The sequence below is a fragment of the Sinocyclocheilus anshuiensis genome, unplaced genomic scaffold (genome assembly GCF_001515605.1).
Source record: "Sinocyclocheilus anshuiensis isolate Anshui unplaced genomic scaffold, SAMN03320099.WGS_v1.1 scaffold199, whole genome shotgun sequence".
In the NCBI taxonomy this organism is placed as follows: domain Eukaryota; kingdom Metazoa; phylum Chordata; class Actinopteri; order Cypriniformes; family Cyprinidae; genus Sinocyclocheilus; species Sinocyclocheilus anshuiensis.
The window spans coordinates 948,806-971,470 of NW_015552582.1; the positions used below are offsets into that span (position 1 = coordinate 948,806).

General features: G+C 38.8%; 1 protein-coding gene across 3 annotated transcripts in view; it reads left to right on the top strand.

The window, feature by feature from the left end:
• Positions 1 to 22,665, top strand: part of LOC107665389 (E3 ubiquitin-protein ligase SH3RF1) — a 55,623-nt gene that overhangs the window by 20,273 nt on the left and 12,685 nt on the right. For all 3 annotated transcript variants that reach the window (XM_016456261.1, XM_016456259.1, XM_016456260.1), the window contains exons 3-5: positions 10,412 to 10,687; positions 11,185 to 11,280; positions 16,112 to 16,429. In XM_016456261.1, the coding sequence (XP_016311747.1) occupies positions 10,412 to 10,687; positions 11,185 to 11,280; positions 16,112 to 16,429 (690 nt within the window). The remainder of the gene's footprint in view (positions 1 to 10,411; positions 10,688 to 11,184; positions 11,281 to 16,111; positions 16,430 to 22,665) is intronic.

The window sequence follows — 22,665 nt, forward strand, 5'->3', positions numbered from 1 at the left end:
AAAGTAAACAGCGCAAACGCTCATTCAAAAATATTTAAATACACCGCATCCTGAGAGCGGCTCCCTGATGCGCCAAAATTATGTACAATATTAGAATGTTTAAAGGAGTGGACACGAAAATCACGGGAGAGAAACACATGTTGCGGGAGCAGGCGGCAATGGTCAGAGATTCAGCGGGAGTGGGATTAAGAAAACAGCCGAATCCCGGACATTTTGGGCAATTAAGAAATCCCGGCCGGACGCATTTTTGTAGGTCCAAAAAGAGGACATGTCCGGGGAAAAGAGGACGTATGGTCACCCTAATATATAATCTATTGCTAATCGATGTATTCTTTTTAAAGTAGCATATAGAACATATTTTCTGCCTCATTCTGTGACAAGAAGCCTCATCAGATCACAAAAGGAAGCATTTGACTGGTGTTGTGGAGTAAAAAGGTTATAATTTTCTCTTTTGTTGGACAACAGGTTTAGAAATGTGAATACAAGGGAGGTTTAGCTTTAGGCATTTTAATTTAAGCATGTTTAGCTTAGTTAACGGAAGGCTACCTGCTGCCATCAGAGCAAGTGTAATTACTGCATTCACGCGCTCCTCGGATGCTCTCATTTCCCGAGTTGTGCTTTTAAGTCGGAATGTGAAAACAACATGGACACTCTCTTTACTACAAAGATGTGTTGGATTTGTATTAGAGCTTTCCGACTTGAGTTCACGTGCATTTTCTCAGTCGGGAAATTATTTTTCACTTGCAAATGTTGAATATTATTTTTAATTTTTCATCATACATTTTTCACGTGATGATGCTTCTTACGTCCGTTTCGGAGAACCAGAGGACAAATATTTCAATCGATCGCTCGGGCATGGCACCGAAATGAGGCACCGAAATCTGCATTCGGATTCGGTTCTAGTTTACATAGGTTCCGGTGCCATATTGGTACCGGGTTTCGGTACCCAACCCTAGTCTTCAGTGTCACGCGATCCTTCAGAAATCATTCTAATATGCTGATTTGCTGCTCAAGAAACATTTCTCATTTTCAGTTGAAAACATTTGAGCTGTGGAAACTGTAATACATGTTTTTCAGGATTCTTTGATGAATAGAAACTAAAAAAAAAAAAAACATTTAAAATATAAATGTTTTTTAACGAATGTATTTAGTGCATCCTTGCTGAATAAAAGTATAAATTTTCTTAAAATAACATACATTGCTTGAAATAAAGATATTTACACACTAGAAAAGAGACTGATGATGCATCAAGTCGTGGCCTAATGGTTATAGAGTTGGACTCGTAACCCAAAGTCTCGTACCGGCAGGTATTGTAGGTGGGGGAGTGAATGTACAGCGCTCTCTCCCACCTTCAGTACCACGACTGAGGTGCCCTTGAGCAAGGCACCGAACCCCTAACTGCTCCCCGGGCGCTGCAGCAAAAATGGCTGCAGCGCCATTTGCTCCGGGTGTGTGTTCACGGTGTGTGTGTGTTCACTGCTGTGTGTGTGCACTTTGGATGGGATAAATGCAGAGCACTAATTCCGAGTATGGGTCACCATACTTGGCCACATGTCACGTCACTCAACAGGTGTGTCGTTTCCATATTCATTCCATATTCATTTGATGGACAGGGATCCATACTAGAGATGTTAATTTTAACCGGTTAACCGACCGTGAAGAATTTTGACTGATTAATACAATCAGTTAAACGGTTTAAAAAGTCATTTATTTATTTTTTACAATTTTTTTAGTAATTTATCAAAATATTTAAAAAGGTTTGCTGCATGGTTGAAATACGCTACGTGTAAAAACATAAGTCGCATTTTATTATTTCATTCAGAAATAGGTCTAATGCCGACACGAAATGTTTACAAACATTATAATAAATACTGTAAACATAGCTAGGCTATTTTAGTTCCCCTCACTCCACAACAAAGCCTTTCAATTAACAGTATTTAGAAAAGAACAAGAATTAAAAATATAAGAAGCTATAGCTAAACGACAAGCCAAAACAAATTAATTTAGGCTAAAACGAAACTGAAACCAACATTGCGTCTCTCATTCCACACAAAATCAAATGTTTCCGTATTCGAGATGTATTTGAATGCCAAAATATTATTTATTATGTAGCCTACTTCACTTGCGTTACAATATCCACGTAAAACAAAATGGTTTGCATAACATCATTCATGGCGGTGCGGTGATAACGCTTAACGGCACAGATTTTACTACATATTTAAACTGAGCAGTGTGTTTTTTTCCAAATGTTTGACTGACTGTATTTTATTATGATAATGAACTGGCTGCATTGTCAAGGTAGCAATGCTTAACTGTGTGAGCTCATGCGGCGCCGGCACAATCACTTGAATTTTTTCCTAAAGATAATCGGAATTATAAAAGGTTTGCCTTTATTTGTGTACATTCACAATAAAAACAAATCTTTGTGCTTTTGTAAAATAAGCCTAAAGAAAAATAGGATGCCGCTTTCTGCCGTCTGGTTTCCTTTCGCGCAGCACAAAAATGAACTGATACTCTGAATACTAGGCTACTTGTTGCACAGTTTTTCTTTCGTTTTCTTAATTTATTATTTAAGTTAAAATATATTTCTCGTCTAGGCCTACTTATTTTTATATATATAGGCCTATAGCCTAGCTTTATGTTTTTCTCCACTGGCAGAAGCTCTGCAGGTGCGTGATGTGATATGAAGACCATGTGAATCCTCATGTTCTGTTGTTTGCTGCTTTTTGCGCATGTAAAATTAATCCCCGGGAAACAAATGTTAGTATTTTTAATGGGTCACAGACACTTATCCTTTCTAATTTAATTAAATTCTAATTTAAAATAATCTTGTCGGTTAACGGTTAAAATAATCTGTTAACGAGCGTCGGTTGTCGGTTAGGAAAAATAGCCGAAATGAACATCCCTAATCCATACAGTCCTTTTAAGGGTGTAAATAGAGGTGGGTTAGTTGGAAATCATATGGGTAATATGGCAATTTTGATTTCTGAAAGCACTGAATCTGACCGTATGAAATTGTCATTGGTCTGTGGATTCCTTTGAGTGCACTGCAGCAAAAGTTAAAATTGTCTCAACTTTTCTGCATGATGAAGCCCTACTTTAGCAAACTCTTGTGTTTTTCCTCTGAGTGCTCTCTGACATAGCGCCTTCTCTTTCATAAGCACCTGCTTATGTAATCAGGTACATGAATAAAAAAAATGTGGTGAGGCTAAAAACTGAAAGTTAAATAACTTCTTGCCTGTCTGTGTGGCCTTTCTTCTCCAGTGCTGGAGATTGAGAGTTGTGTTATTCCACCCATGCAGTGTTAAGATATACAATCTGTGATCCTCAGCACACCCCAAACCACCTGTCTTTACTATAGTAAGTGAGGTCAGGCAAGTGTTCACACACACAGTGAGAGGAAAAAGTGGCCGCATACAAAATAGCAGCACCAATTTGCTTTATTTTCCAAGCGAGATACACATACACAGAGTTACGCACATCGTTCATGAAAACCACATGCTCCTTTCCCATAATTCCACTATAAAGCCCAGACCCCCTCCATGTTTAAGCAGTTTCTTTTTGATGACTAATCTGTAGCTTACAGAAAAGTCTTGCCTCAGCAACATCTCTGCTGTACTCCCATATGTTTAGTGTTTCACTCAATGAAAAAGACTTTTCTTCTCCTCTTAAATAGGCCTCTGGTTCTAGTTTTCCACGTTTAGCTTTACACATGCCTGCTTCATGGTTCATTTGTCCACACATTTATGCTGGGCAGCTTTGATCTCATGAAAGGACTCCAACTCCCATGAGACTTTGCACACCAGTTTATGGCAGATTAATTCAATCCAGCTGTAATGGAAGTGGTTCCCATGAGCCCCTAAAGTGTAGTCCGGTTCCCCACGGCAAGGTGAAATGCAGAGGTTTTATGGAGGTCGGTGACTGTGGAACAGGTGCGGGTTGTAATGAGGTGGATGTATGGTGGGATGGTCACATGGCTTAAATAGACACAAGTGTACAACTGGATGACCCTAACAAAGGAAGGTGGGAAATGGAGAGGGCTGGGAAAGAGGGATCAGGAGAAAGCCATTCTGCTCGGGTTCATCTGTGATCATGGTCCAGATGCACATCTGGGGTCCAGACAGCTAGCCGCGTGTTTTCTGAGCTTTTCTTTGCCTCCTTGTGATTCTCTCTTCCTCTGTTCTGTGGTTTATTGGTGTTGGGATAATATCTCTCAGGCATTCAAGCTGTGTAATGATAAAGTGTGATGTCTGTGTGTTCGTTTATATGCAAGCTAATAAAATAAGACGAAGTAAATTTAAGTAATCAACCCTTTTTTTCGGCGTCTTATAAAATAAAAATAACAAGGTTGTTGACAAGATTGCATTTGTGTGTGGTGTGTTTTTGTCTAAATTGATGAAAGGCAGAATAAAACTACGGAAGACTAGGAGTAGCACTTAAAAATAAAAAGCAATCAATTATCGATTTATTAATTAAAAATTGCAAATGTAAATAAAGTAAAATAAAAATAAAATTGCTTCCAAAATAAAAGTTTGTGTTTACATAATACATGTGTGTGTACTGTGTATATATGTATATATAAATACACACAAATGCATGTTTATATTTAAGAAATATATGTAATATATGTTTATATTTATAAATGTGTAAGCTATTTATTATAATAATTTATTATTTTGTTTATAAATATATTTACAAGTAGTCCAAAAATGTAAAAGTTCGTTGCTTGACTATTTTAATATTTATGATTACGTAGATTAATTGGTATTGGAAAACCACCTTTTTTTTCAGTTATTTTTATTTTACTTTAACCACTGTGACCGTCTTTGTGTCATGGCCAACAACAAATTTTGATTATACAGACATTTATGGATAACCCAGGATCAACCCAGGATCGTTCAAGGTTCCTGGAAAAAAAACGGATCTCTAGAGCACATTTACATGACCATATAGAAATATTTTACGCATTATTGTTCCTTGCTCAGGGTTCCATTTTTAGGGTCAGTTTACAATGAGAACAGTTTACGATGATTTGTGCCTCAGCCCTAAAATTTTTTAGGGGGTACTTTGGTAGGTATAATGCACATGTAGAACATCTCAACTTTGAGACTTATCTTAATGTTTTATAAAGCTGAGAAAGTGTGAGTGAGTGCAGTTTATCTTTTTTTCAATCCCCTCACTCTGGGGTTGAGTATCTAGTTGGGACTAGTTATAGGAACCTGAAATTTTCAATAAATCACTCAAAACAAAAAAAGTAAAAAATGTCGAAGCAACCTTCACTTTACTACTTGAGATGGATTAAGTTAAGTCAAACTCTAGTTTTATCTGTTTTGTAATTGGGATTCAGCTTTTAGATATCATTATTTAAGTGTTTTCCCATTTTCCCTCTCAGAGTGTGTCAAAGCAAATATTGTTTTCTAGCATCCTGCCATGAAACTTCTGTATCTCGCTACCTCCCCACCTCTCATTTCTGTGTTCTGCTGTGAGGGTGACAGAAAGAACTGTGGATCTTCTGCAGATGTTGCCATGGAAACCTTAACTACCCCGTTTCACTTTTGACTGTGGGAACATACTGCTCATTTGCTGGATATAAAGGTCAGGGGTTGAATGTAGAAAGACAGGACAGGAAGTACATGTATATAACCCGATTAGCTCTCTAACTGTTCTTCTTCACTCCCTCTCTCTCTTTCTGATCTAACATAAACACTGTTCTTTGTGTTCCTCATAAAGGTCTTGCTGCAATCTGATGAGCTTTTGCTCATTGCGGTAGACAAATATCTGTTTCCACTGCCTGGCTAAACCTGATGTTTTGTTATTCAGATCTTAGCCCTGCATCAATTCCCTCCTTACCCCCGGTCATAAACGCCCACTCAGCATTCTCCACACCTGATCTATCATCCTTTACAAAGAAATTATCCACTAAAGCTTCAGCAGGGAGGCCCGTTACTCTCGAGGTGAGAAGTATGAGGCTTCAGCAGCAGCTGTAGGTGGGAGTCCATTTTTAGCAGAGGACACAGATGAGGGACAGGTCAGGTCATTTCCCAGTGGTCATAAATGGAGCCATTAGCAGCCCATTTCAGTTAATATAGACGTAATGAAAACAACATGGCTGCCACACACACACAAACTCCTGTCAATAAATCTACATCATCTCCCTTTGGTGAATCTGAGTGTGTTAGGATTACGAGGTAAGCACTGCTCTGTGATGGGCTTGATTGCTTGTGCCTCTTGGGAGTTGTCCTCTTTTTCCTGTCATCTCTAAGTGTGTTGGGGGATTTCTTAAAATGAATTATTCTAGATGGTGGCCTGACCCACCCAAATCCTATAACCGCTCTTGTAAAAACCATCAGGGAAACTTATGATTTAGAGATGGTTGGAGATGTTTGTGGATATTAGAGGCTTAATAGTGATTGATGGCTTGCAGCTGGCAGAGCTCATTAGTATTGGATTACACATTTCTCATTAGTGGTGTATTAGGCACATCTAGCTGTCACGGATTGACAAATGATAGGAAGGTTCCACTCCGCTAAGAAACGTCAAACATAAGCCACCAGCCAAATTGTGCAATGGAATCTAAGAATCAATCCCTTGTTTATTTAGTTTTTTGTTTTCAGTTTTTATTTTTACCATTGTGCCCTTGAGCAAGACATTTAACCGTGACAAGAAGAGGTGGGAATTATTTTTTGCACTTCATGATTTAAATGAATTTTGATTCAAGATTCAATTCAACGCATCTCATTGCCTAAATACTGTACTATGACTGTTTCATCACCTGTGAACGACACCCTGAACAGAATACAGAGTTCTGTCACTCAAATTTATTAAATGAAACTGTATTTTCAGTTTTTTTGGCTTAATGAAAAGAATAAAATATTAATTTCGGTCACTAAACTTAAAGGGATAGTTCACCAAAAAATGAAATTTATCTCATCACTTGCCCTTATGTTGTACTAAACCTGTATGAGTTTCTTTCTTCTGTTGAACACAAAATAATATATTTTGAAGAATGTTGGTAACCACCACACAGTTGCTGGTAGCCATTGACTTATCGACATAATATTTTTTTAATCAATGGAAATCAATGGCTAACAGCAACTTTTTGGTTTCCAACATTCTTCAAAATATATTATTTTGTGTTCAACAGAAGAAAGAAACTCATGCAGGTTTGGAACAACATAAGGGAGAGTAAATGACAGAATTTTCATTTTTTGTTTAACTATCCATTTAATTTCTGTAAGTGTGAACAGGTCTTTACTATAATGCAAAATTACAACTGATTTGAGAAACCGTTGCGGTCATGAGTGAATCTTTTATTTTCCCCGAATTGTACTGTACTGTAAGGCACTGGAAAGAATCTACAAAATGACAAATTAGTTGTAATTGGCAATTAGAGAGGATGGATCAGCATGCCTGCAGTGTAGACTCTCTCTTGTTACTAGGCATTTTTAGGTATCTTGTTTACATTATAATCTCATTTGCTTCAGCACTGGGTAGTGTTTAACAACATAAAGGTGTTATTGTTTTTCCCTCCAGTAAGAGAAGTTTAGCGCAGTTGTACAGCAGTGAGTAATTTCAGGCCCATTGAACGCTCAGAGCTGTCTTGCATTAGTGTCTAATATTGTGTAGTTCTATGTATAGTTCTGATCCCGGTTCATCCATGTCATCATCTTGTTCTTCAGATCTTCAGTGAGACAGGCTGGTGTTTATCCCTCATGTCCCATGAAAGAGTTCTTGGACCAGGATGAGTCTTGAGATCGGAAAGCCTCAAAGGCAATGAGTGGCCTCACTTTTTTTTAATAGAACCAGTGAGGTTCATGTAATCTTAACAAACAGGCAAGCATACACACACACACACACCTTCAGTGCTCTGTTTGGACTGGATAAAAGCCTGAATGCGGTTCTTTCATGTCGGTCCAGTTCAAGCGATCTTTAGCGCCCTTCATTTTCACAAGCAAGGCTTAGACCGGAAAACACACACACCGGCCGTCCTAACATTCATTTGATCAAACTCTTCTTCTTTCTTTCTCCTTTTCCTCCTTGTCCTCCTCCCCTTTTTTTCTTATCCTTCCATCTTATCCCCTGCTCTTTCGTGTCTTTCCTCTTCTCTCACTCTTTCTGTCTGTTTCATGGTCTAAGCTGAGCACAGTGGGTAAATCTGCAGATCTGCTGACAGCTGCCTTTGAGAGAGGCCCACAGAAGGGGGGACGAAAACAGCACAGAGGTGCACAGACGAATAGAGCTTTGATTTTTGAGTTGTTTGAGTCCGTGGACTTGGGCACAGCATTACATTACATTACATCAAATAAAGCTGTCGGCCCAAATTACATAGAATTGTGAGCAAATACCATTTCTTAAGGTCATCTTTATTTCCTGTTTGGTTTGTTTTTAAGTTTGAGAAAGGGATGTGGTTTCTGAAAGGTCAGTTTGCCCTCTAGTTAGTTTTCTCGGTGTCTGGCTGGTCGTCTGTCCTCTCTGCGGTGAGTGCTGCTTAGTCACTTGCTGATCCTTCTCTGGGTGGAACAGTAACACATCAGTCTTTCTCTCACTCTCTCTTTCTCTTCGTTTTCCCATGTTCTCTTTCTTTCATTCATCCTTTCTTCCTGCCTGTCTTTGTTTCTGCCTACTTTCCTGCCTGTTTTACTTCCTTCTGTACTTTTTCTTATGCCTATACTTTTTCTTTATGTCTGTACTTTTTCTTGATGTCTGTACTTTCTTTCTTTGCACTGGAAACTCTTGTCACCAAGACAAATTCCTTGTGTGTGTAAACACACTTGGCAATAAAGCCTTTTCTGATTTCTTAATTTTTTACCTTTGTTCCCTCATTCCTATCCACCCAAAAATCTGCCCACTTACATGCTATTCACTTTTTGTCCTTCCTTCCTTCCTTCCTATGCACGTACTTATCTGCCTACCTTTCTTTACCCCTAACTTCTTTCTTACCTGTCTATCTATCTGCCTACTCACCTTCTTCCTTTTTTACTTCCTTCCAGCCTGCCTATGTAACAGACTACCTGTCTACCTACCCACCCACCTACCTACCTATCTACCTAACCTCATTACTTCCTTTTTCCCTTACTTCCTCCTTGCCTACCTATCTGCCTACCCACCTTCCTTCCTTTTCTACTTCCTTCCAGCCTGCCTACATAACAAACTTCCTTCTTTTCTGTCTGCTTTCCTACCTTCCTTCCTGTCTGCCTACCTAACTGACTTTTCATACCGACCTATCTAGCCACCTTCCTTCCTTTCTTCTTTACTTCTTTTTCACCTGTATCTACCTATCTGCCTACCCACCTTCCTTCTTTATTTCCTTTTTACCTACCTACTTAATCTTCTGTCTTGCCTGTCTGCCGACTCCCCTTCCTTCCTGCTTTGCTTCCTTCCTGTCTACCTACCTAGCCACCCTCCTTACTTCCTACCAACTTACCTACCTAACTACCTTCCTTCCATTCTTCCTCCCTTATTTCCTTCTTACCTACCTACCTATGAGCCCACACCACTGTCCACCTGTCTTCTTTCTTTCCTTCTTTTCCAGTCTTTCATGAGGATATTCTGATTCTCTTTGTCATTGGAGTTGTGATTATCATTCTCCTCACTATGTGCAGGAGATGCATGCTACAGTGGAGGAAGCCCATAGGGCTTTATGCTGGGTGGTGGTGGGGGTCTTTTGTACAGAGGGCCACTCTCTTGAAAGTTTGACTGAAAAGGGCTCATTCAGTTGAGCAGGACTGTGCCTGCTGCCTCCTCCCTCTCTCTGGCCGTGGATCATTGTCAGGCCTGAAAGGAGCTTTGACCAGTTCCAGACGACTGGTTCTGCACCATAAAACTCCACAACGTTGTGAATCCATTGGCATATCCAAGGGCATTTTGGGATTGTCAGACAAGGAGGCAGTCAGTAAGTTAAGCAACACAGACGGTGCAAGACAGACAGAAAAAGCAGCCCCGGCACAGTCAAACAGAGAGACAAGCCTACCAGGTCAGGCTGAAAGACAAGCCAGACAGACTGATCACTCATATGCAGCACAAAAGCTAGCATTGAGCTTATGTGATAGTGTTCTCTACTGTATAGCTGAGCGAAGACTTGTATATATATGGTTGTTTGTTTCTTTTCATACTGCAGATGTCCATGTTATGGATAGTATGTGATAGGCTCCAAAGATAGCAGTGTATAGGTTTTAAAAAACCTTGCAGCAAAGGGTTTATTATAGAATCTCTGCCTTCACTTTGCACTTAACACCCTCCTCCACTCCACACATGGTCACACTCTGTGAAAGCTGGCTGTGGTTATCACGGTCACCCTTCGCCTGTCCTATGAGTTTGAAAAATGAATGTGCTTTTGAGTGCTGAACTTGCATTATCCATGAATCCAAGTTACTTTGGAAACCCTGAACTCCCATTTTTCTCTTTACTGCAGGGAGTTCCTCAGCTACCCTGTGCCAAGGCCATATACAACTATGATGGCAAAGAACCCGGAGATCTCAAATTCAGCAAGGGTGACATCATCATCCTGCGCCGACAGGTGGATGAAAACTGGTACCATGGAGAGATGGGCGGAGTCCATGGATTCTTCCCCACCAACTTTGTCCAGGTCATCAAACCTCTCCCACAGCCACCCCCTCAATGTAAGGCCCTGTATGACTTTGAGCTGAAAGACAAGGAGGCTGACAAGGACTGCTTGCCATTTTCAAAGGTGCTGGACATCTACTCACTGTACAGACTTCAACCTTTATCTTTACTCTCTCATTCACATACACCGTCTCCCATCACAAGTTCAAAAACAAATGGTAACACGTTACCATAAGTTAATGCATTGGGTGTCGTAAACTAACAATGAACATTTTTGCAGACTTTTTTTAGATTCCCCCATGGTCACTATTCTTACTTTGCATGGAAAATAATTTCCCTTTTGTATGTTCCACTAAAAATGAGCATAATATAGGTTTGGAAAGACATGAGGGTGAATACTTTTGGGGTGAGCTGTTGGAGAAGCAAAAACATTTTCTGCTGCTTGCAACATAAGTGTTGATCCCCTTGAGTCATTTGTTTTTTGGATAGATTTTTATAAAAAAACAAAACAAATGCCTGGCTTTCATTGATGCCTTCAAGTTTTTTTTTACTTTTTAACAACTTGCTGGGAGGGCTTCTGGCTGAATAACAAGGAATCAGTTTTTTTCTGTCTGCCCTCAGGATGATATTCTTACTGTGATTCGTCGTGTGGATGAGAACTGGGCGGAAGGCATGCTGGGAGATAAGATTGGCATCTTCCCCATATCTTATGTAGAGGTGAGTCATATCAGTGCATTTAAAATTGTTCCCTGATGTTTTCACGTTTAATGTTTTATATTTAGATTTGTACTCTTCAACTTTTGTCTTGGAAACCTTCAAAATATTCTCCACCCTTTTCAGAATTTACTCTCAAAAGTATCCTTTGTTGCCATTTTTGTTGCTGTCATGTCCTGTTTATATGGCCAGTCTTTTATGGGGGTAGAATTGTTGCATTATTCCAAATAAATAGATTATGATCCACAAATAAATGTAAAGAGATTTACAAAAAATTAAACATATTGACAAAAAAAATAGAATGAGATCCACAAATAAATTTCAGAGTTTCACAAACATTAAAATTCACAAATAAATAAAAAAACATATTCACAAATACATTGTCACAAACACAACTTTGCCTGCCATTTATTTGTGAATCGCGTCCTGTACATTTGTAGATCGCTGCACGCATTTGTGGATCGCTCGCTGTGCATTTGTGGATTTTGAAACATTTCTAGTGTCAAGACGCTGACAATCCACAAATGTATGGACTCCACCCACCGTCTACTCAAGCCAATCAGATAACAGCCACACTTCGCTGACCAATCATAGCACGTTCTCGCTATAACCAATCACGTTTTGCTTTACAATCAGGGCGGTCTCTTCCTGAAATAACTTAATTCATAATATGCATTGGCTCAAATAGGAAATACAAGGGCCATAAAAATTTAGATGGTAAAATATGTTTAAAATTGGATTTAGTTAGATCATTAGACTGTGTATCAAGCCAAGCCACAGTATATTTTACATGCCTTTGAAAATGCCAGAGAAACGGCACTTTAAATCATGGCTATGGGAACAATACTATACTGGATACAAACGCGTTATGGAAGCGTCATTCAGGATGGAAAGAAAAGCGTCAATAAGTAACTGACTAATAAATTACTGGATTCAACCTCATGATAAACATGCGAGTTTGTTTAATAGGTTAAATTGCTGTCACACAACAGCCAACATAACAGCGTTTTTCTGTGAAGCAATTTGGATGAGATGGATATGGATATGAGCAGCTATGTGGATAACGATGTATAGCATTATAAATAATATTTTCAAACATTAAAGTATTACAAAGTTATTGCCATTGTTTGGGAAGGGAAAAATATAGGTGGGTTCTTTTTTTAAATGCGTTGCAGGTGTGTTGAAAATAAATGGATATAAATGTGAGACAAGAGATATTTATTAGTTAAAACACTTGATCACGCAAAAAATATTTTATATGAATCAGACTTACTAGTTTTGGTTGTAAAAGTTACTTAACAGCATCCAAAGTAGGTTTTTATTTACATTGTCCACTTGCAAAACCCCAGTACTACATGCTGCAGTGATGCTGAGACAGGTACCCAGATGGTCATTTTGGCCCATAATTGATATTATAAGTGTTATTATGCCCTATATATTTGTTACCGCGATTGTGCTTTAAAAGGCTAAATAAGCCATGCCATGTCTTACATCGTGTCTCTGCTTGCTACATGCTCGCTGCATGCTCGCTGCTTCATCGTGTCAGGCCTCGTCCAGAGTAGACAGCATCGCAGTAGATTTCTATTTGCTTTGGACGCGTCGCGAGGGTATTACTGGTGATGCTTGGGATCTGTGAATGATCATAAATTGTGTATAATCCTGAGTTTATCCTCATTCACTGATCCTGATGGAAATATAAAGAAGCCTTACACTCCAACAATCTTTTGGAAACAGGTTTTTTTTAGCCACACAAACAGCACTTCAGCTCAATTTGAACGAAATGTCCATAGAATGCAGTTCCTTACAGGGGTGCAAAATGAATCTGCTCCCGTCCTGATTGTAAAGCAAAACGTGATTGGTTAATAGCGAGAACGTGCTATGATTGGTCAGCGAAGTGTGGCTGTTATCTGATTGGCTTGAGTAGACGGTGGGTGGAGTCCACGCATTTGTGGATTGGTGTGCGTCTTGATGCTAGAAATGTCTCAAAATCCACAAATGCGCGCAGCGATCTACAAATGCACAGGACGCGATTCACAAATAAATGCCAGGCAAAGTTGTGTTTGTAGAATAAAAAGATATTTGTGAATATATTTTTTATTTGCAAGTCTCATTTTTTTATTTGTGGATTTAATTCATGTTTGTGAAACTCGTAAGATTTATTTGTGGATCTCATTCTATTTATTTTGTAAATATGTTTGGTTTTTGTTAATCGCTTTGCATTTATTTGTGGATCATAATCTATTTATTTGGAATAATGCAACAATTCTACCCCCATAGTCTTTCACCCCCGACCATTTCTTTGTTTCTGCTCTTGTTGAAACACACATCTCTTTAAGCATTCAGATCTCTGAGATCCTTCAAATTGTTGCTAATTATTTGGGCTGTATTAAACCCTCATCAGCCTTTTCATTTTTCTGACGCAGATCTCAAAACACGAACAGCCTTGTCTTTAAACACTGCTCTCTTGAATCACTTAACCTCAAACAAGCATAGGCACAATTATCATGGCCAAATTCACGTTGCAGCAGCTTACATCTCACAACACCTCATGTCCCTCATCCCATAAACATAGGCAAAAACCTTTATGAACCCTGGCAGAGCCAGCCACGTGTCTAACCTGTGAGAAAAAATAACCATCAAAAGACATTCAAAAATAGCTTCTGTCAGAATGGTGCTGCTTGAATAGCATCTCTCTCACGCAGATTGAGAGAACGATGGAAGAGAGGGGTGGAGGCTTTGAGCTTACACAAAAGCCCTGGCAATTTTCTCTAAACCAGACTTTTTCCAAGTGAATGCTTTTGAGAAAGTAATCTCTGATACCGGTGACATCAAAAGTGACATTCACTCAGGTGCTTGGAAGAGAGTAACGGGGGAGAAAAGGTTTTTCTGTTCCCATGTCACTTTCTGCCACCATAAATTAATGTTTTCAAAGAGTGACTTGGAAATGGAATCAGGCACGTGTCTTTCTTAGTGGCTGTCATCTATGTAAGGGATAATCAACGGCTAGCCGTGCATTAAAGGATTTTAATGCACAACGTGGAGGCAAAGAAGCCTCCGCGAAGTGCATTAAAATCCTTTAATACATGGCTAGTCGTTGATTATCCCACTTATTCCATGGTCATTTGCCAAGTTATAGACAAGTTAAAACTTGTATTGCACTTTGCAGCACAATATTTGACCGAATGGGTAAAAATGACAGTTATTTCCGACAGCTACGACTCGTTAGCGCTAGCATTCTGCCTGCTTCAAATCAGACACAGAGAAGAAATATTGCGGTAAGACCACATTTATTTGAATGAATTATAGCATGTATTTCAATTAATTATCGATCGATCGAGAGAGAGAGAGAGATGACAGTTGTGTGTCAGTTACCTGCTTGCTGCGTCTGCACATCTCTCTATACAAACAATTACTTCAAAAACAGCGATTTTATCACCTCGTTGCTGGGGAATATAATGTAGCGATCTAGTATCTATCTTTTATTTTAGTAATAAAAATCGCAGTGGAAGCGTTGACAACAAGTTTATGTGTGTGTGCAGCACAATCTGCGATTTCTGACCTCTCTCTCTCTCTCTCTCTCTCTCTCTGTGTGTGTGTGTGTGCGAGCGAGTGATGTGTGTTGGTTATTGTGCATCAATTAAAGCAGCGCATTAATATAGAACGGTGATTAAACTGACTTGGAACTACCTGTGCATTAAACGGTTTTACTGCATACCTGCCAGCCAATCAGAATCCAGTATTCAGACAGACCATGGAATAAGCACTATTTAATGTCTGCCTGAGTTTGCAAGGGTAAAACTGACATATGTTGAGCTGATCTTGAAGTTTTATTACATTTTATTACCGTTGTTCATGTTAGGTGAATCATATGAAGTTACCGCTTGTTTTCATTCTAGGATTTGCTGTAGCTTAAGGTCTAGTATTGTTTGCTGTACTAGTCAAAAGTTTGAGGACACCTGATTCTTCATAAGAAACCAAACATTTGACTGGTGCTGATCCCACATCTGTTTTTTTGAGCATGATGTCTAATTTTCTTGCCAATGTACGCATCTAATTGTTTAATTTTAATAATATTTTCACAAATAATATTACGTATGAATAAATTAATCCATTCAAAGACTGCACCTAAGCACTCTACAGCTGTATTCAATATCTATAGCAGCATTTAATCAGTCTTCATCGTGACCTAGATCAGTGCGTGTTTAGGTGAAGTCTGTGTAGGGTTCTTCATGTGATCGGCTGCTCATTTGTGTAGAAAGTGAGGCGGTTGCTCGGGGTGATGGGTGTTGCTCTGTCATTAGCTGGAGACTCTCTGTTCATCTGCCTTTGATTTCAGTTTCACATGAAATCAGACATGGCCTGCAGTTCCATCACACCCACCGCCCCACATACTGTACACTGAGTCTTTGAACTCTTCCATCACTTTTTACTCATCTCTTCTTGCTTGACACTTTTTTTCCCTGTTGTAGACGGTGAATGTAGCCACATTTAGATTATGCAGATCCAATACTCTCTCATTAAGTCAACTAAATGGCTATTGTGTACAGTATGTTTTTTTTTGTCTTTTCAGTTTGTTGATTAAAGATTCATTACTTTCTCTGTGTACTCCTTATTTTTTTATTCTCTACAAGTACATCACTCCATGTTAGATTACATTTAAAGAAAGTGTGAGAAATGTGGCCTAGCAGTTAATTCACATGCATATTGAGTGCTCATATGGGCTTTGTGGGTTCGAATCTGGTTCGCAGCATTACCAAAAGTCCAAAATTAGATACAATAATGATAATATGTGCTGTGAAGTATTATTTCTGTTCACACTCTCTTCTACTTTCAGTTTAACAGTGCAGCACGACAACTTATAGAACTGGACAAGCCATCTGAAGGTGGAGGAGACTCCAGTGAAGGACCATCCTCCTCTTCCTCGGGCCCCCAGGCCAACGGCTCCCAGAAAGCCACTGGGGAGAAGAAGAACAGTAAGAAGCGTCACTCCTTCACCTCTCTGACTATGTCCCATAAGCCCTGCCTGGCCCCTCCACCCCAGAGACACTCCATGGAGATCAGTGGCCCGGTTCTGATCAGCTCCTCCAACCCTACAGCAGCGGCCCGGATCGGAGAGCTCAGCGGAGGCCTGTCCTCCAGCGCACCTTCACAGGTGAGAGATGATGAATGTATTGACACTCATGCAGCATATCAGAGCACCATATAGCCTTGTGATGGATAGAGAGATTTGGTGATGGGGAAACAGGTTTTGGATGTTATGGAAGAAAGGAGAGGAAGATGATGATTATTTCAGCATGATGGTGGCTGACCTCTAAATGTTCTGTTCCTCATCCACTTTTTCTCTCTGCATGTTATATATACAGTGGGTACGGAAAGTATTCAGACCCCCTTAAAACTCGTACTGAGTGGTGGTAAGGACATAATTTCTCACTGAGGATGAGCTTCTCAGCTGTGTCCATGGTTACACAGCCTGATAAGTTCACATGCACTCACACACACACATACTCCCAGTACAGCAGAATCTGCACAGATGTATTTAAAGATAGACTGAAGAAAGAAGAAAGTTTGGCTTAAATCTGACTCCCTCTAATGCCTTAATTTGCCTTAGAGACATCTTGAAGTCTAGTTACAAAACATATGTGACATGAACACCTAAAACAAGTCTTTTTCTTTTTTAGGTGCCATTATTGATAGTATGCTTGGTTATGGTATGGTTAGTATGATTTATTTCAGGAAAAAAAATTATAATTCATTGTAGGGCTGGGCAATGTAGCTGAAAATTATTTTTTTATATTTTTAACCATTTTGATAATATTCTATACATTTTCTCAGTCTCAATTCTCCATCTCTTACTCTCAATATTCTATAAATGTCGTTGTATACACTACTGTACTAAGTTTGCGGTCAGTATGAGTTTTTCATGTCTTTGGAATTAGTCTCTTATGCTCACCAGTGCTGCTTTAATTTGATCAAAAAATACAGTAACTGTACAAAAATATATTATACTGCTGTTCTGTATAATGTTTTTTGCAGAAACCATGATACTTTTTTTTTTTTCAAAATTCTTTGAATAGAAAGTTTAAAATAACAGCATTTAAGATAGATACTACAACTTTTAACTCAATTTAATATGTCCTTTCTTAATAAAAGTTTTTATTTCTTTAAAATAAAACAGAATTTTCAACTGTAGTGTATGTATTTGCTCTGACATGGTTTAAAAGGGTGAGTTTTATTTATTTTGTTCTTTGTGCCCTTATTCAGAGAAACCATAATTTCAACAAATGTTTATTTTTAAGAACTAAACCAGAAAAATTCAGTGTCTTGCCCCCCCTTACTATAGTGTGACTGTTGCAGTTGCTTGATCTTGACTTATTCAAATTAAATTAGTGCAGTCACAGAGAGAGGCTGTATGTTGATTGATGAAATGGTAACAGATTGTGATTTCGAAACACTTTGAGTCACAGAGAAATTTGTTGTGCTTTTCAAAAAGATATGTGCCCTTTTTATGTTGCTTTAGTAAGATCACTTCAACTGACAATAATTGTTGAGTGACAGTGAAAAATGGCAGGAATGAGGGAATGTGCAACAGTAGTTAAATCACAAATGGTGGAATTTGTCAAACAGCTACAAATTATATCTTGAAGGGAAAGAAAAGCGAGCATCGCGTCAGACATCCTGCCCACACTCCAGAGCTCTGATGCTTGTCCACACCAGCTTACTGTTCTCTCCTGTTCTGTCAGCAGTTACTCTCTCTCATTCCACACAGTCCAACATGCTGTCCGAGCGTTTGAGACCACTGATGCGTGACAGCGCTCCACCACATTAGACACTCCCCCAGCACTCGTTCACAGAGGTTACTGCAGCAATCCTGGAAGGACAGTCACTCATGACAGGCAGCTGTTCCACTGGTTGCCGAGCAATGTGGTCTCGAAGGAGATGGTAGACAGACATGTCATTTCATGTGGATGTTCTGCTGTGGAGGGGGGTTCTAAGAAACTTCCAGGAATGTGACTTTCCCCCCTCTACTTTACACTTTAATTTGTTTTGTTTTTATAATTTTCATCTGATTTAAAGATGTTTTTGGAGTCATTGAGTGTCAGGTTGTTCTGCTAAGGATGAAATGAAAAACAGAATAAAACTGCTAACTACTAAACTACTAAAACCAGGGCTTTAAGCTGCTGCTTAAATGGGTTCCCTAAGCAGGATTGTATTGTTGTGCCCCCCTACCTCAAATATTATGGAAGTAAAAATACAACAACAACAAAACTACTGTAGGGGTCAAAATAGAACTTTAATAAAATATAAAAGTAAATGAATAATTTGTATTATTTACAAATTACAATTGTAGCTCAGTTACCTATGGCTATGACTTTATTAATACAGTTGTCTGATTGATTTTATAGTCTCAAGCATTCAGAAATCAAGCAAAAGAAAATTAAGCAGTTTTACTAAGATAAAACCATGGTTTATTTTTGTAAGGGTTGTGATGTCCACATGTTTTTTGTTGAAGAAATTATAGAGGCTGTGTCATATAGCAAAAAGGTGGCCAAAAATTAAAGATTGAATTAATAAAGAAGTGGATATTTGAATTAAATGTTTGGTCAATAGCCTATTAAACAAGGATTTGATTGTCCTGTAAGTGTAGCAGCAGCAATTACCAGGCCTTTGGCTCCCTTTGCAGGCATTTGTAATAACATGTACATAAATTATTTATTTTGTATTAACCTACATGATGTTTTTTAACGGTGTTATTCGATGAAACCATATAATTATTAATTAACCAATCATGATTGCCTCATTGTTTTTATATAATGCATTTTAAAGGGGTCATATGATGCGATTTCAATTTTTCCTTTCTCTTTGGAGTGTTACAAGCTCTTGGTGCATAAAGAAGATCTGTAAAGTTGCAAAGACTAAAGTCTCAAATCCAAAGAGATATTCTTTATAAAAGTTAAGAGTCCGCCACACCTACCTAAAACTGTTTGGCATTCTAACACGCCCCCACATACCTACGTCACTATGTGGAAAGATTTGCATAACGCCGCCCAAATGTTCACGCAAAGAAAGAAGGCGTAACTTTTATTCTCGCTGTAGTATTGTTGCCGCCGCCACCATGTCATGAAGGCGCTGTGTGCTTCGTTGTGAAAGCGAAACTACTTTGTTTGGCCTTCCAAAAGAGGACGATATCGCTTCATCATGCCTGGAGCTGATCCGTGCTGGTCGCTGAGGAAATACTTCAACTTCGCACTGTGGATCGCCGGATCGGCTTTCACCGTGGACGAAGCGGAGTCCAGCCCGGGGTCGTCACATGTGGTTGCCGCAGGCATCACAATATGGTAAGGGACATAACATTTCCGTCACACGCTTGAGGAATTCGGCCAATCACAACGCACTGGATAGCTGGCCAATCAGAACACACCTCGCTTTTTCAGACCGATGAGCTTTGTAAAAATCGACACGTTTCAAAAAGGCGGGGCATAGAGGAGAAACAATAATGTACAGTATGTGGAAAATAATGTGTTTTTTGAACCTTAAACCGCATAAACACATTTAATTACACCAAATACACAAAATAATGTTCTTTTTAGCAGCATCATATGACCCCTTTAAGTCATTTTAAAGGCTATTGTTGACTTAGGTCTGTTTTTATAAACACAAAAATATTATTATCTTAATACTTCTTTGTAAATTATTATAATATAAATTATAAAACCATGGTTAATTTGCAGTTACCATGGCTACAAGAACAATGATTTTTGGTTTTATTAGTGTTAACACCATGGCTAATTTTCGTAAGGGAACATGGAATCTCGGAGAGAATATTAGATGCGTTGGTGGTGGTGAAATTATTTTCGACATTAAAACATGTTATTAACGTCAACAGCCAAAAAAGTTTCACAGGATTATGAATGTGCCTGAAAGTGATGCACAGGCTTCATTTTCACTTTTTTTTTTTTTTCTTGCTGATGTTTTTTCACGGGCATAGTTGTCCTTCAATGATCATTTGCAATCAGCCGCAAACATGAGGTGCAAGCGGTCGCAGGTGCGGATGCGGGAATGGCGCATCACATATTTTTTTTTTTTTTTTTTTTGAGCAACTGTTTGGGATTGTGCCCCCCTGGGAGTTGGTGCCCTACGCAAACTGCATACTCTGCATATAGGGAGCGGCGATACTGACTAAAACTAATACTTATCACTTAAAATGTGAAAGCTAGTCAGAAAGCTGATATGCTATCAGCCTAGCATATTCCATGTTTGGCTTTGATGCCTTTGTGGTAAATTAAGTCTTATCTGGCATTAGTACAATAGCAAAGCCTAGACAGGGTGTGCAGAAAAGCGGCAGTATAGACATTTATAATCTAAGAAAGTTCTATTTCAAATAAAGTTTTTTATTCATCAAAGAATCCTGAAAAAATTATCACTGTTTCAACAAAAATATTAAGCAGCACAACTATTTTCAACATTGATAAAAAAAAAAAAAGTTTCTTGAGCACCAAATCAGCATATTAGAATGATTTCTAATAAAATAGAAAATAATTGTTTTTTAATCAAATAAATGCAGCCTTGGTGAGCATAAGATACTTAGTTTATATGTTTTGTTTTGTACATAAATGGTCAAGTTTGTGACAGTATACAAACACGAGAAGTATTTCTAAGAGGCCTTGCGCCCCTAGTTGCTGTGACCTGAAACTGTCGGCGAACCAACTTGAAGTGGAAGAAATTCTCTAATTGTTGAACCGATATCTCCTCGCTTCTCATGTCTGTATTAGACTTTCTTTGCAGGTGAATTTGATAGTATAAGAAGCACACTGCTAACTGGAAAATGTTTCTCCCTGATGTTAGTCCCATTAATGTCATCACCTGCCCAAGAACCTCTCTGGAGTCCTCTTCTGTGGGACAAAACACTGAACACACAACAGAAGACACATTATACCTCTGTCGTCTTAGTTTCGGCCTAAGTTAGTTTGTATGCTCTTGGATCCATTTTCGTGTTCATAAAGGAGCGGTTGAGACGGGGTGTTGTGAAAGCTGACCCCGATTCAGTGTTTTATGAGAGTTAATACTTGGTGCTGCAGATGGAATGAGGAAGCATGTGTGGTGGCTTTAGCGAACATGTGTTAACGCTTTAAGAACGTGAGACCGTTCCTCAAGCAACAGAATTCGTCATCATGTGTTAATATGAAACCAGCACAGTGTTTTGTAATCACACCTAGCGAGTATATTTACACAAGACACCAGTCCATTTCCTGCATGTGTAACCAGAATATTTATCATCTGCACTCTGTTTATGAGTCTATAATTGGACTCTTTTTTTGTCTCAGTTTTTCCTTTACTTTTTCATACTGCAGCATATTGTTTCATTAATTTTTTTATGCATCATACTTGCCGTCTTCTTTTTTTCACCAGTAATGTTGTCAGGCAACCAAACAAGAGCAAAACACAATGACAATTGATCTGTTGTTTTTGTCATCTAGTACTATGAATATAGGCATCTCTCTCTCTCTCTCTCTCTCTCTCTCTCTCTCTCTCTCTCTCTCTCTTTCTTTCTCTCATCTAGTACTATGAATATAGGCATCTCTCTCTCTCTCTCTCTCTCTCTCTCTCTCTCTCTCTCTCTCTCTCATTCTTGCTCCCTATTGTTCCTCTCTTGCATGCCCACGTTTTTTCTCTCACACTCTTTTTAACATTCCTATCTAGGTGCTAATAATTATCCAGAACTCATAAAAGCCTATTTGAGCCTGTAAAGTGATCCCCCTCCTATGTGGCAGCAGTTATGCCCTTTTATGAGAGTGATGTATCGATTTTCACGATTTTTGTGACACATTTAGAATATATGAACCACAGACTTATTGCTTTCTCATATATTTCTGGTTTGAGGGAAAGAGGCCATTTGGAAGGATGAGGATGTTTGAAGTGATGAAAGAGAGTAAGAAGCATAGGCGCCTTTTACATTCGCTTTTTGCCATGGCTGATTTTGTCCCAACTGCTTTATGAAACACAGCAGGGATGCGTCTCTAATTACCGAACAGGAGTTTTAATTTCATTAGTGTGTGTTTTAATGTTTTGCTGAGTAGTCATTGCGGATGTCATTAGTGGCAGAAAACGACAGCAGCAATGTTCACTTCAGCCCACAGCTTTCAGACATGGCCTCCAAGTTTCTATCTTAAAAAACAAAATCACAGAACAAAATGCAAGTATGTTCCTGTTATTGATATAGATCTTAAAGCGGCAACTTTTATGTAATAAATTATATTAGTAAAAATTTGAATGTCACCCTTGACATTGACAAATGCACCACAGTTTGATGAGACAAATCCCAGGACTGACAGTGGCAGATGTAGGAATGAAGTTATCAAATAATTTTTTTTTTTTTTTTTACATTTCAGT